Here is a 12,560-nt window from a genome sequence, read left to right as displayed (position 1 = left end):
AATTACTTTTTGCATGTATGCTTTTGGAAATTTATATTCAGGGAGATTATGTGACTTAAAAAGTCACACAAGTGATAAACCTGAAACTGGAACCTAAATGGTAAAAAATATTTTAGTGCCATTTTTGTGCTGTTCTGGTATAACCTCCTCAATACCACAAATTTAAGTAGATTTATGTTGACTAGGCTGTTTTGCCCTGTATATGTAATATTTATTGTGTACTCAGTGGTTACATGACTTCATTATCAGCATTAGATGAGTTAATGCAGGCTATTTTCCTATAAGATTGGACCACTTCAAAAGCTTCCCATTATTCCCATCTTATTTCATGATAGCTATATCTATGATTCATTGCCAACAATATTTTTTTGGTTATTTCGGTTAAAGAGTTATTTGTTGAGGACTTACTGTTTACACACAATAATATTAGACATTACAGGTAATATAATGATGAATTATTATTCTTTTAAGCTAATGGGGCAGGGGTCAATAAGAGAAGTTTACAAATAACTATAAACAAAGAAGAGTATGATAATATCTATAAGAGAGATACAATAAAGTTCTATGAGGTTTTCCTACGAGGGTGTTACATGTTGCAAAGACCAGGAAAGACTTTATGGAGGAGATGTCTTTTCATATGGATGAAGCAGGATAGATATGGTTCCAACAGGTAAATTTGAATAGTGAAAGGATATACTAAAGGAAATTGAATAAGGCAAAAACATGTCTGGTTCAAAAGATATCAGAGGCCAGGTGCAGTGAGCTGGGTGGATCACTTGAGCCCAGGAGTTTGAGACTAGCCTGGGCAACATGACAAAACCCCATTTCTACCAAAAATACAGAAAATCAGCTAGGCATGGTGGTGCACACCTGTAGTACCAGCTACCTGGGAGGCTGAGGTGGGAGAATCACTGAGCCTGGGAAGTCGAGGCTGCAGTAAGCTGTGATCACGCCACTGCACTCCAGCCTGGGCGACAGAGGGAGATTCTGTCTCAAAAGAATAAAAAAAAAAAAAAAAAAAAAAAAAAGACATCGTTATCACATATGGTGAAGTTAAGATAAAACATTAAAGTATATAGGATTTAATTAAATAACTATTTTGTGGCTTGTGACCTTATTTGTGCTTGTATATATGAATGTGGTGGTTTGTTTTGTGTTGTTTAATTTTAAAAGCTCTTTGGAATTTTGGATGTGCTCTTCAGTCTCCTACGTACCAGCCCAACTAGAGGTCAGCTTTTCTTACTGCTCTTTGAACCAGGAAATGCTGACATACTGTATGCATTGCTCTTAAATCAGAAGTACTCTGACAGACTAAGAGAAATCATTTTTAAGGTACAAACATTTCTTAAACATCTTTGTATTTTGGGGCATTTGTGGGTATATGAATTTTCTTGCAATATATCCATTCTGTGACTATAAATTATTTTTATATCTATTTCTCTAAGATATTCAACTTATTTTTATATATAGTTTTCATGTTTCAGTAGTTTGCATGTTAGAAAACTAATTGTATTATAATCTGAAAATCATCTCAGTGGAATATTCACTTTGTCATACCATCCTCAATATAAAACCTCTCATCTTCTTGACTTGGTGGGTCTATGTGGCAATTCAGAATATTTCAACAGCTAATAATAATAGCAAACTTTATGTAGCAACCACTGTATGTCAGGCACTAAGTACTTTTCATATATTGGCTTGCTTAATCTTGCAATAACTTTATGAAGTGGGTATTATTACTATTATCATTTTACAGATGAAGAAACTAAGTCCAGAGAGATCAGTAACTTACAAAATATATAGATGAGTTGCTTCAGAACTCATCGCTTACTTATCCTTGAAAATTATTTTAATTTTAATAACTGTTACTTAAGTGGATTATTAGATTGATCCAGAGGTGTATTGACACACATTTATTCTTGCAAACTACATAGTTTGTTTCCATCTAAGCCTTTCTCATTAAGAAACAAAATTTTAAATTATTTCTCTTTAATTTGCCATGTAATTAAACTAGAGTCTTAAGCATACCGATTATTCAAATACAGATGCATTTCAGTCCAGTTTATTTTTTTAAATTTGCTTATTTTTTTGAGATGGAGTCTCGCTCTGTCGCCTAGGCTGGAGTGCAGTGGTATAATCTTGGCTCACTGCAACCTCCAGCTTCCAGGTACAAGCAATTCTCCTGCCTCAGTCTCCCAAGTAGCTGGGATTACAGGCACGCATCACCACACCTGGCTAATTTTTGTATTTTTAGTAGAGATGGGGTTTCACTATGTTGGCCAGGCTGGTCTCGAACTCCTGACCTCAGGTGATCCACCTGCCTAGGCCTCCCAAAGTGCTGGGATTACAGGCATGAGCCACTGTACCTGGCCCAGTTTGTTCTTAAATCCATTTTTACATTATGGTGTAATATGGAGTGCTCCTCCCTATTAAATTCATTTATGCCTAGTGTTCCATTATTGGAACACTAAGTATGTGGGAGTTATTTATATCCCACTTCTCAAGGTCATCACGAAGGTCTGATTTTTCACACGTCTGCAATTCAAAAAATTGCACCCTCCGGCATAAATGGGTTAATGCTGGGATTTTTATACTTAAGGAATAAAATGATGCTCCAAAAACAAAGTATAGCAATATTTTATTCTATAAGTTAATAGCATTATTTTATTCTGTAAGTTAATATTGCTATACGTTAATAGCAATACTTATTAACATTAAATATTAATGCTAATAAATACTAACATTAATATTTAATGTTAATAAGTTAACATTGTTAATGTTAACTTAAATGACAAATTATTCTTAGTTTTCTATATTGAGAATATATTACTTGTTGTGACCAGATTATGGAACAAATGTTGAAATGCACGAATGTTTATGAGCGTAGTAAACAACATATTCGACTCAGAGAAGTTGGCTACTCAGGACTGGGACTCCTTCTTAATGAAGCACTTATTAATACTTCTCTTATTAAAAACCTCACCCATCAAATCATAAATACAGGTATGAATAAGGCTGATAAAGCTAACATATTTAAGAAATATTTTTTCCTGTAAGTTTTTTTCATACCTTTCTCAGGCTACTTTTAAAATTATCTGTTATTTGATTCAGCAGGGCCTTCCTTGGATACCATGTCTTATGTAGTTTTATTGTTTTTGTCTCCCCAGGGCATAGCACAGTTCCTTACCCAGTAAATGTTTATTGACTGAGTGATTAAGTTAGTGAGTGAGTCCACAGAACAAGAAAAGGACAGTACAGAAAATATGTACAAATGATTGTTTTTTCTTTAAGGAGCTTTGTTGTTTGTTTTGTTTGTTCTGTTTTGGTTTTTTGATTTTTCTTTTTAGAAAATGCAACTGATCCTCCCACCTCAGCCTTCCAAGGAGCTGGGACTACAGGCATGTGCCACCATGCCCTGCTTCTAATTTTTTTAAATAATTTTTTTCAGTAGTTGATGACAGACAGTAGAATTTATGTCAGGTGCTGGGAATTTGGGGATATGAGGTTCTTTGTCTTGATTAGTTTACAATCTTGTTGATAAGACATGTATATAAAAAGATTAATAATAATATAAGAGCCATGCAGTATGGACCGTATGTTCAAGCAATCAAAAAAAAAGGAACAATTATTTAGGGTTGACTCAGGAGGATGTCAAACATTCTAAACCTATTTTTTCTTTAAAATTTGAACATACCTATAATTCATATTTTAAAATGAATTAATTATTTCAGCATTTTATACAAGTATTATCTACAGTTCTTTCTTTGGTTATCTCTCGTATTTAATTTTAACTTTTTGTTTTTCCTACCATAGATCCTGTTATTAATTTTAAAGATCTACTATCTGTGGTATATATATCTCACAAAGCACATATAAATGTTAGAGTGGCCATCTGCAGAAAGGTCAGTAAACTCTTAAGATATATTTTAACGATAGCAGCATCATGATCATGCTATAAATAACTTTGCATTGAGTATTTTGCAGCAGATACAAGTTTTCATTTATTTTATAAATGACATAATTTTATAAGTAAACAATTTTCTTTTTGAAGTAAATTAACTTCATGTAATCATAAGAAATTAGCATGCAAATGTTTTCTTAGCTCTTCGTGGTCTCCTGCAAATATGTTCTTTCCAGAGTCAAAAATTTATTACCAGAGAATAATTTTTTTATTAAGAACCTTCAATGATTGTGACTATTTCTAATTCATATACCGTATTTTAGAGTTTCTGAATCTTTTGAACTTTCTGGAAATAATTTTCTATAATTTGTTTATGAGTATTCCAACAATGATTTGTCTTCAGTACACAGTTAACCTTTAACTAAGTCAAGAGATAGTTATCCTGTCTTCCCCTTTCAGATCATAACTTTCTCTGTCCTTCACTAGTAACCATTGACCTATTTAATTTGCTTCCTTGCTTTTTTAAAAAATTTTACCTCCTGATTTTGTCACATACTTATGAGAGAGAGAGAGAGATATATATATATATGTGAGAATAAGAGATCTTTCTATATGTATAGTTTATATATATATATACACACATACACATGTATACACACACATATAGTTTATTTAACTAACAGAAAAGAAAATATATATATATTTGTTTTATATATATATATATATATGTATAATTTCCTTTTCTCTTTAATGGCTGCGTAGTGTTTCATTGTATAGCTGTTTCATAAAGTATTATCTGGTTCCTTATTGATAGACATTTAGGTTGTTTCCTGCTTTTCCATGTTATAAACTGCTGTTATGAATGTCTTTTTATGTTTTCCAATTTGTGGTAATACATCTGTAGGACATACTCCATGAAATAGACTTGCTGTTTCAAAGGGTATTAATGTTTTACATTTTGATGGATTTTTCCACATTGTCCTTCAAAATAGCTGTACCAGTTTACATTTATACAGTGTGTGTGACAGTGATTATTTCCCCATGTACTCAGCTCTGAGTATTTGGAGCAGGTCATATAAATTGATCCTTTCCTTTTCACATATAATTAGAAACAGCTGTCAGTGCAGCTTTGTTTTATCTATTATTTATGTATAAAATAGATATAAAATAAGTAATATTTTATGGAAACTTTAAAGTCAGCATGAAAAGTTTCTTTGCCGAGTAAAGCTTAATCTTGAAGGAAAAAAATTGGTATTCTGCACCTGTAAAGTAACAGTTGCTCACTGATTGGTATTGCATTAATAAAGAATCTTCACGTCATTGTGACTCCTTGCCTTCTGTATTAACACATATTAATACTAGTAATATTGAAGTCCTTACCAACATTGTTCAACTCTTGCTTTGAAATTTGTCAGAGCTAAAACTTCTGTTAAGAAAGATACTCAAAACCCTGGATGAAAAACTTCTTTTCATCTATATAGAAGTTTATTGGCTTTGTGATAAAATTGTCTTAAAAGATCTTAACTGAATGTCTAAAGCTTTTTAAGAACTTGTTTTTATCTAAAAATTGAAATCAATTGGATAGTAGAGATCATACATATTCCCATGTCACTGTTTACTATTCTGGCTAAGCAGTGGCATCCATCTTGCTGAAGTTCATTTTCTGGAATTAAAGTTTAGTTTTTGTTCTGTTTGTATAATATAGACTTACTGAACAATGTAGACTTTAGTGTAGACATATCGAACAAAAACCTTTTTGCAAAAGCAACCATGGCTCATTCCTGTAATCCCAGCACTTTGGGAGGCCGAGGCAGGTGGATCACGGGAGGTCAGGAGTTCGAGACCAGCCTGGCCAACATGGTGAAACCCCGTCTCTACTAAAAATACAAAAATTAGCCAGGCGTGGTGGTATGTGCCTATAGTCCCAGCTACTCAGGAGGCTGAGGCAGGAGAGTTGCATGAACCTAGGAGGCGGAGGTTGCAGTGAGCCAAGATTATACCACTGCACTCTAGCCTGGGTGACAGAGCAAGACCCTGTCTCAAAAAAAAAAATGTAACTTTCCCTGAAAAAAACGAGACAATAAAACATCCTTGGTGTACTCAGGTTCTATCAAAATGTCTTATGTGTCCTATTCACTCCCCTAATACTAGTGCCTAAAACTGTGCCTATAGTAGGTATGTAGTAATATTTCCTGAACAAATGTAGGGGGCTCATGGAAAGTAGTTAGTTGAGAGGATATTACTCTATTATTTAATATATACCATCATCCTATTCATTTTAATATTCCTTTTTTATCTTTCAGCAAATATTTTAGTGCACTCTTACTCTGTACAATGAGTAATATGGAGATTAGTTGGAAACACAATGCCAGTCTTCCAAATAGTTTATAATCTAAGAATACAATCTTTTGAAAATATATTCTTCTATAGTTTCTCATTAAATTACTTTATCATTAAATAACTGAAAAGAGACTATTTTTGATATAAAGTGCTGTGTACTTTTTGAAGAATTTTGTATTCTTAATCTTTTTACAGGTTTTACACATTTTGCAGTCCCAGCCAGATGCAGCACATCAAATATCACAACAAGTTGGTTGGCAAGACACCTTAGTTAGGCTTTTTTTAAAAGCAAAATTTGAAAACGGAAATACTCTTCATAAGCACAGTAGAACTATTTTAATGAAAGACAATGATAAAAATATGTCAACTGAAGATACTAAGAAGAACTTTGATGAAAAAACAGATGAGGAAAAAATCACCTCTTTTGCCTCAGTTAATGTGTCTTCAGATCAGTGGAGTTTGGAGGATAGACACTCTTTAGACTCAAACACACCATTATTTCCAGAAGATAGCTCTGTGGGAGAATTGTCTTTCAAATCAGAGAATCAAGAAGAATTCTGGCATAGGAACCCTTCACATTTGAGTTTAGACCTCAGTGGAATTGACTCATGTGAAATGAGTGATAGTGGAAGTCAAGTGCCAGACAGTCTGCCTAGCACACCATCCCCAGTAGAGTCTACTAAATCGTTTTCTGTGCACTCTGACAAAGAAAGCAGCATCACAAATGATATGGGCTTTAGTGATGACTTCTCTTTACTTGAAAGCCAAGAGGTAAAATTGCTTATTTTTCCAAGTATTGTTTTTATTTTCATGTCTGATATATACTTCTAATCCTTAGAAATATGTGAGCAGTTGTTAACAATTTCATATTATATTCATGTTCTAAGTTTCATGATCTAAGGTTTAGAAACCTAGAAGTCACTAGATTGTGAGTTTTTTGAGAGCAAAGCTGGTGTCTTACTCATCTTATATCTCTAGAGCCTAGTAAAGTTCCAGGTTTATTAAGGCACTTAAAAAATACGTTAAATTATTACAATTAGTATATGTAATGGTTCTTATGATGTGCTTTGAACAACTATACCCTCTAGTTATTTAAAATTGCTTTATATTTTCCATAGAGATGTGAGGAGGAGCTTCTTCAATTACTGACACATATTTTGAATTACGTAATGTGTAAGGGACTAGAGAAGTCTGATGATGATACGTGGATTGAACGAGGACAAGTGTTTTCAGCACTGAGTAAACCAGGAATATCCAGTGAACTACTTCGACCATCAGATGAAATAAAACTAACGTAAGCATTTAGTTAGTGATTTTCCATCCTCCTTTTAGTGACAGCAGGAGTCTAAAATAATGTTAGTTATTGAACATTTATTCAGTATTCCGTGGATATAACAAGGGAGAAAAAGAGAAACTCTGTGCTCAGTTCCTTCTCCTGTCTTTTGCCATACTAGTAGGATCTAAAGAGGAATCCCAAACTCATTCCAATATGAGGAGGTTTAAGTCTTAAGTAAATTTGGATCGTAAGTGATTACAGATTTTTTGTTTAAACTGTTTTCTTGCAGTATTTGAGGACTTGATACATTGTTTTCTACAGGCTTGTCCAAATTTGAGTGTTTCCGTGCTAAGAGAAGGGAGTTGGGTTTTCATGATAGTTATTTCTCTGAAGGATTTAGGGTTCCTTGTAGATCAAGTTTGTCCAACCCACAGGTTGCAGGCCATATGCAGCCCAGGATGGCTTTGAATGTGGCCCAACACAAATTCATAAACTTTCTTAAAACATTATGAGTTTTTTTTGTGGTTTTTTTTTTTTTAAGCTCATCAGCTATTGTTAAAACATATCGTTAAAATATTATTGGTGTATTTTATGTGTGGCCCAAGGCAATCCTTCTTCCAGTGTGGTTCAGGGAAGACAAAAGATTGGACACCCGTGCTGTAGATAATAGGACTCTGTAGTGGTAGCACACCAGGGAAGTATTGCATCTTTTTCCACAGGGCAAGACCCTCTGTAAGGCATAATAAGGCATTCTTCCCTAACCTTGCCGATTTCCAGCTTTAAAGAAACAATTTAAGTATCTCATGAAGGATGGAATGTGAATTATTGTCATAGCTTTTTTATAGTCAAGTAAAACAGTAAACTTTTGACTTTTAATACTATGTTTATTAAAGATAAATACTCCAAACATTTCAACGTTTCTCCATTATTGTTAAATTCCATTTATAGGCCTGGCATGGTGGCTCATGCCTGTAATCCCAGCACTTTGGGAGGCTGAGGCAGGCGGATCACCTGAGTCAGGAGTTCAAGACCAGCCTGTCCAACATGGCAAAATCCCGTCTCTACTAAAAATACAAAAATTAGTCGGGCATGGTGGCACATGCCTGTAATCCCAGCTTCTCGGGAGGCTGAGGCAGGAGAATCACCTGAACCCAGGAGTCGGAGGTTGCAGTGAGCCAAGATCACGCCATTGCACTCCGGCCTGGGCAACAAGAGCGAAACTCCATCTCAAAAAAAAAAAAAAAACAATTTCTGTTTACAATGTCTTAGGGATACCTGCTAGAGATAGTATATCTTTAGAGATACAATGCTGCCTCTCAAGCTGTTTTGTTTTGTTTTTAATGTCCTACTATTTTTCTAAGCTCACAATGGTTTTAAGAGGACTTTGTTTTCCGTTTAGTTTGCTCCAAAAGATGTTAGAATGGGCAGTCTCAGAAAACAGAGAAGCAAAAACTAATCCAGTAACTGCTGAAAATGCCTTCCGACTAATGCTGATCATACAGGACTTTCTTCAGTCAGAGGGACTAGTTAATTCAAACATGTGGACTGAGAAGGTACAGTAATATCTCTCTAAAATTATATTTTGGGTAGTTAAGAACTTTATTCAGAGAAAAATTTTGCACCCCCCCCTTTTTAGAGCATTAATGCTTAATCAGATTCAATAAACAAGGGTAAGATGTGATGAATACTCACAGATTTTGTTAGCTATTACTAGGATGATTCTTTTGGCTTTTGTCAGCTGAACACTGGACTAGTTTTTGAAATATTTGTGGTTTGTATTAATGTTGGAGAAAATTGATCATCAGTAAATTGAAAAACTGAATGTTTTTATTTCTCAATTTTTTTCCTTTGTGATAGCTTTTAGAGGATTTGATGCTGCTCTTTGACTGTCTGTCAGTCTGCTATTCTGAAAGTCCAGTATGGGTAAAACTCTCTCAAATTCAGATCCAGTTGCTTCTAGGATTCATTGGAAGGGGTAATTTGCAGGTTTGTCCATTCTTTTATATCATTTTCTGTGCTTGCTTGCAGCATAGCTATTATTTATGTAACAAGCAAATTAAAATGTCTTTTTGGTGTTTTAAGTTTTTCAGTAGTTCTAAAAGTATCCATGATTTCATTTGGAGTTTTGAGGAGCTTGAGAGGCAGCTAATTTGTTATTTCTTTCTCATATTAATAACTTTATATAATTTTAAGGCTTCCTTTTACAGGATTTATACATAGCTAGTATTAGAAGCATTGCTTGTATCATCTGTATTCAATGTAACTACTCAGGTGCTAGGTAGCCTATATAGACTGTTTATGTATGTGCGGTTTAGGGCTTGAATTTTTTAGAAAAATTATTTTTTAAATTATTCCTTTCAAATTTTTTCTGCTGTTTTACTAATTTACAATTTTACATTCTATCTCATATTTTTTTTATTTATCACACACTAAATATCTACAAAGAACTAAGCTTTGTGCTAGGTTTTAGAAATAAAGATAAATATTGGTCACAAGGAATATTTATTATTTCTATTTTAAATTTAAAATGGAAAAGGCTGAAAAAGTTTGATGTGAATTTTAGTCTGTCAGTTTTCTACTTACATGGGGTACTTGTGAGGACCTGGGTTAAATTAGTCATGTTAAGAATTTCACAGCTATTTACCTGTTTCACAGCTATTTACCTGGCCCTTTTTATTTTATTTTGATGTTTCCATTTTTGTATTTGGTGCAGGGAGGTTGGGATGGGGCTGGCTTCTGATTTACATAAACTAGATATAACATTACTAAGAACATGGAGAGGTTAAACTTCTGAAAACAGGTTGCCCCCCCCGCCCACCTTTTTTTTTTTTTTTTTTTTTTTTTTTTGAGACAGAGTCTCTCTGTGTCTCCCAGGCTGGAATGCAGTGGCTCTCGGCTCACTGTAACCTCCACCTCCCAGGTTCAAGCGATCGTTGTGCCTCAGCCTCCAAAGTAGCTGGGACTACAGGTGCCTGCCACCATGCCTGGCAAATTTTTGTGTGTTTTTAGTAGAGACGGAGTTTCATCATGTTTGACATGCTGGTCTCAAACTCCTGACCTCATGTGATCTGTCCACCTTGGTCTCCCAAAGTGCTGGGATTACAGGTGTGAGCCACTGCCCCCAGTCACTCTATTTTTAAAAGAGTATAGTCTGATGATTCTATTTTTTATTTTTATTTATTTATATTATTGTGAATGCTGCAGAGAAGTAATTCTATTTTTTAATAGATATTTATTTATTTATTTTTTTATATTTATTTTATTTATTTTTCATTGTAAAAGTAACACATACTCATTGTAGAAAATACACAAAAGCAGCTGGGCGCGGTGGCTTATGCCTGTAATCCCAGTACTTTGGGAGGCCGAGGCGGGCGGATCACCTGAGGTTGGAAGTTTGAGACCAGCCTGACCAACATGGAGAAACCCCTGTCTCTACTAAAAATACAAAAAAGTTAGCCGGGCATGGTGGCACATGTCTATAATTCCAGCTATTCGGGATACTGAGGCAGGAGAATTGCTTGAACCCGGGAGGCAGAGGTTGTGGTGAGCCGAGATCACGCCATTGCACTCCAGCCTGGGCAACAAGAGCAAAACTTCATCAAAATTCTACAAGAGTAGAATTAAGTATTGGCTTATGAGGCTGGGCATAGTGACTCACACCTGTAATCCCAGCACTTTGGGAGGCCAAGGCGGGTGGATCACGAGGTCAAGAGTTCAAGATAGTGAAATGTATCTTGGCCAACATAGTTAAACCCTGGCCAACATAGTGAAACCCTGTCTCTACTAAAAATACAAAAAAATTAGCCAGGCATGGTAGTGGGCACCCATAATCCCAGCTACTCGGGAGGCTGAGGCAGTAGAATCGCTTGAACCCAGGAGGCAGAGGTTGCTGTGAGCCAAGATTGCACCATTGCACTCCAGCCCGGACAACAGTGCAAGACTCTGTCTCAAAAAAAAAAAAAAAAAAAAATTTGGATTCCCTTTATACTGGTGGTTTCTCCTAAAATGTGTCTACATGTGCAGGCATCATCTAGGCCTCTTCATCTCTCACTGTGGGATTTGCACTTTGGGAGAACAATGCAAATGCTGATACTCTGGCTACTGCTATTGCTGTAGATCTTTGTCTCTGACTTAGGAGTCTTGTGTCTTCTGCCAACACCTGTGAAACTATAGCAGCTAACTCTTTAGCTTGGAGGCAAAGTAACATGAGACCTTTCACAGTTCTTGAGAGTTATTATATAAAAATTCTGAATCCACAGGGCCAGGCAGAACTTGTGCTATCACTAAATGTTTGCTATCACTAAATGTTTGCTTTAGTCTGCTCTTTCTCATCTCAACTATTTTCCTCCAGGTTTGTGCAATGGCATCAGCTAAGCTAAATACCCTTCTTCAGACCAAAGTGATTGAAAATCAGGATGAAGCGTGTTACATTTTAGGGAAGCTGGAACATGTTCTAAGTCAATCAATCAAGGAACAGACTGAAATCTACTCGTTCCTGATTCCCCTTGTTCGTACCCTGGTTTCCAAAATTTATGAACTTCTCTTCATGAACTTGCACCTCCCTTCTTTACCTTTTACCAATGGTAGCTCCTCATTTTTTGAAGATTTTCAAGAATATTGTAATTCAAATGAATGGCAAGTTTACATTGAAAAATATGTAAGTTTTATCTTTTTTGATCAAGATTTTTCTGCTAATTTACCACTTTTATATAGGTGAAGTCATATATTAAATTTATGTATTTTTTTTTTGGTAAGATTGTACCTTATATGAAGCAGTATGAAACTCATACATTTTACGATGGTCATGAGAACATGGCACTTTATTGGAAGGATTGTTATGAAGCTTTAATGGTAAATATGCATAAACGAGACCGGGAAGGAGGGGAAAGCAAGCTCAAATTTCAGGTAAAAAGTAAATGTTTTAATATCTGGCTCTTCATGTTGATTTTAGGCATTTAATATTGAATAAGAGTAATACAGGGCCCCAATTTTAAAACAAGCAGTATTTCTATTATTTGTCTAAAAATTATCTTAGGATTAGAA

At 34.9% G+C, this 12,560-nt stretch overlaps 2 protein-coding genes across 10 annotated transcripts in view; one reads left to right on the top strand and one right to left on the bottom strand.

The window, feature by feature from the left end:
- SUMO1 (small ubiquitin like modifier 1) overlaps positions 1 to 12,560 on the bottom strand; it is a 1,087,495-nt gene that overhangs the window by 975,014 nt on the left and 99,921 nt on the right. The gene's annotated exons all lie outside the window — the stretch shown is intronic.
- The window catches only part of NBEAL1 (neurobeachin like 1), a 206,357-nt gene that overhangs the window by 121,187 nt on the left and 72,610 nt on the right, over positions 1 to 12,560 (top strand). For all 9 annotated transcript variants that reach the window (XM_050750762.1, XM_050750761.1, XM_050750760.1 and 6 more), the window contains 9 exons: positions 1,174 to 1,332; positions 2,844 to 3,003; positions 3,814 to 3,902; positions 6,437 to 7,012; positions 7,360 to 7,535; positions 8,917 to 9,070; positions 9,375 to 9,503; positions 11,869 to 12,174; positions 12,273 to 12,422. In XM_050750762.1, the coding sequence (XP_050606719.1) occupies positions 1,174 to 1,332; positions 2,844 to 3,003; positions 3,814 to 3,902; positions 6,437 to 7,012; positions 7,360 to 7,535; positions 8,917 to 9,070; positions 9,375 to 9,503; positions 11,869 to 12,174; positions 12,273 to 12,422 (1,899 nt within the window). The remainder of the gene's footprint in view (positions 1 to 1,173; positions 1,333 to 2,843; positions 3,004 to 3,813; positions 3,903 to 6,436; positions 7,013 to 7,359; positions 7,536 to 8,916; positions 9,071 to 9,374; positions 9,504 to 11,868; positions 12,175 to 12,272; positions 12,423 to 12,560) is intronic.

Source organism: Macaca thibetana, chromosome 12 (assembly GCF_024542745.1).
Source record: "Macaca thibetana thibetana isolate TM-01 chromosome 12, ASM2454274v1, whole genome shotgun sequence".
Lineage (NCBI taxonomy): Eukaryota > Metazoa > Chordata > Mammalia > Primates > Cercopithecidae > Macaca > Macaca thibetana.
The sequence above is the reverse complement of the archived record's forward strand: the minus strand, read 5'-3'. Positions and strand labels throughout refer to the sequence as shown.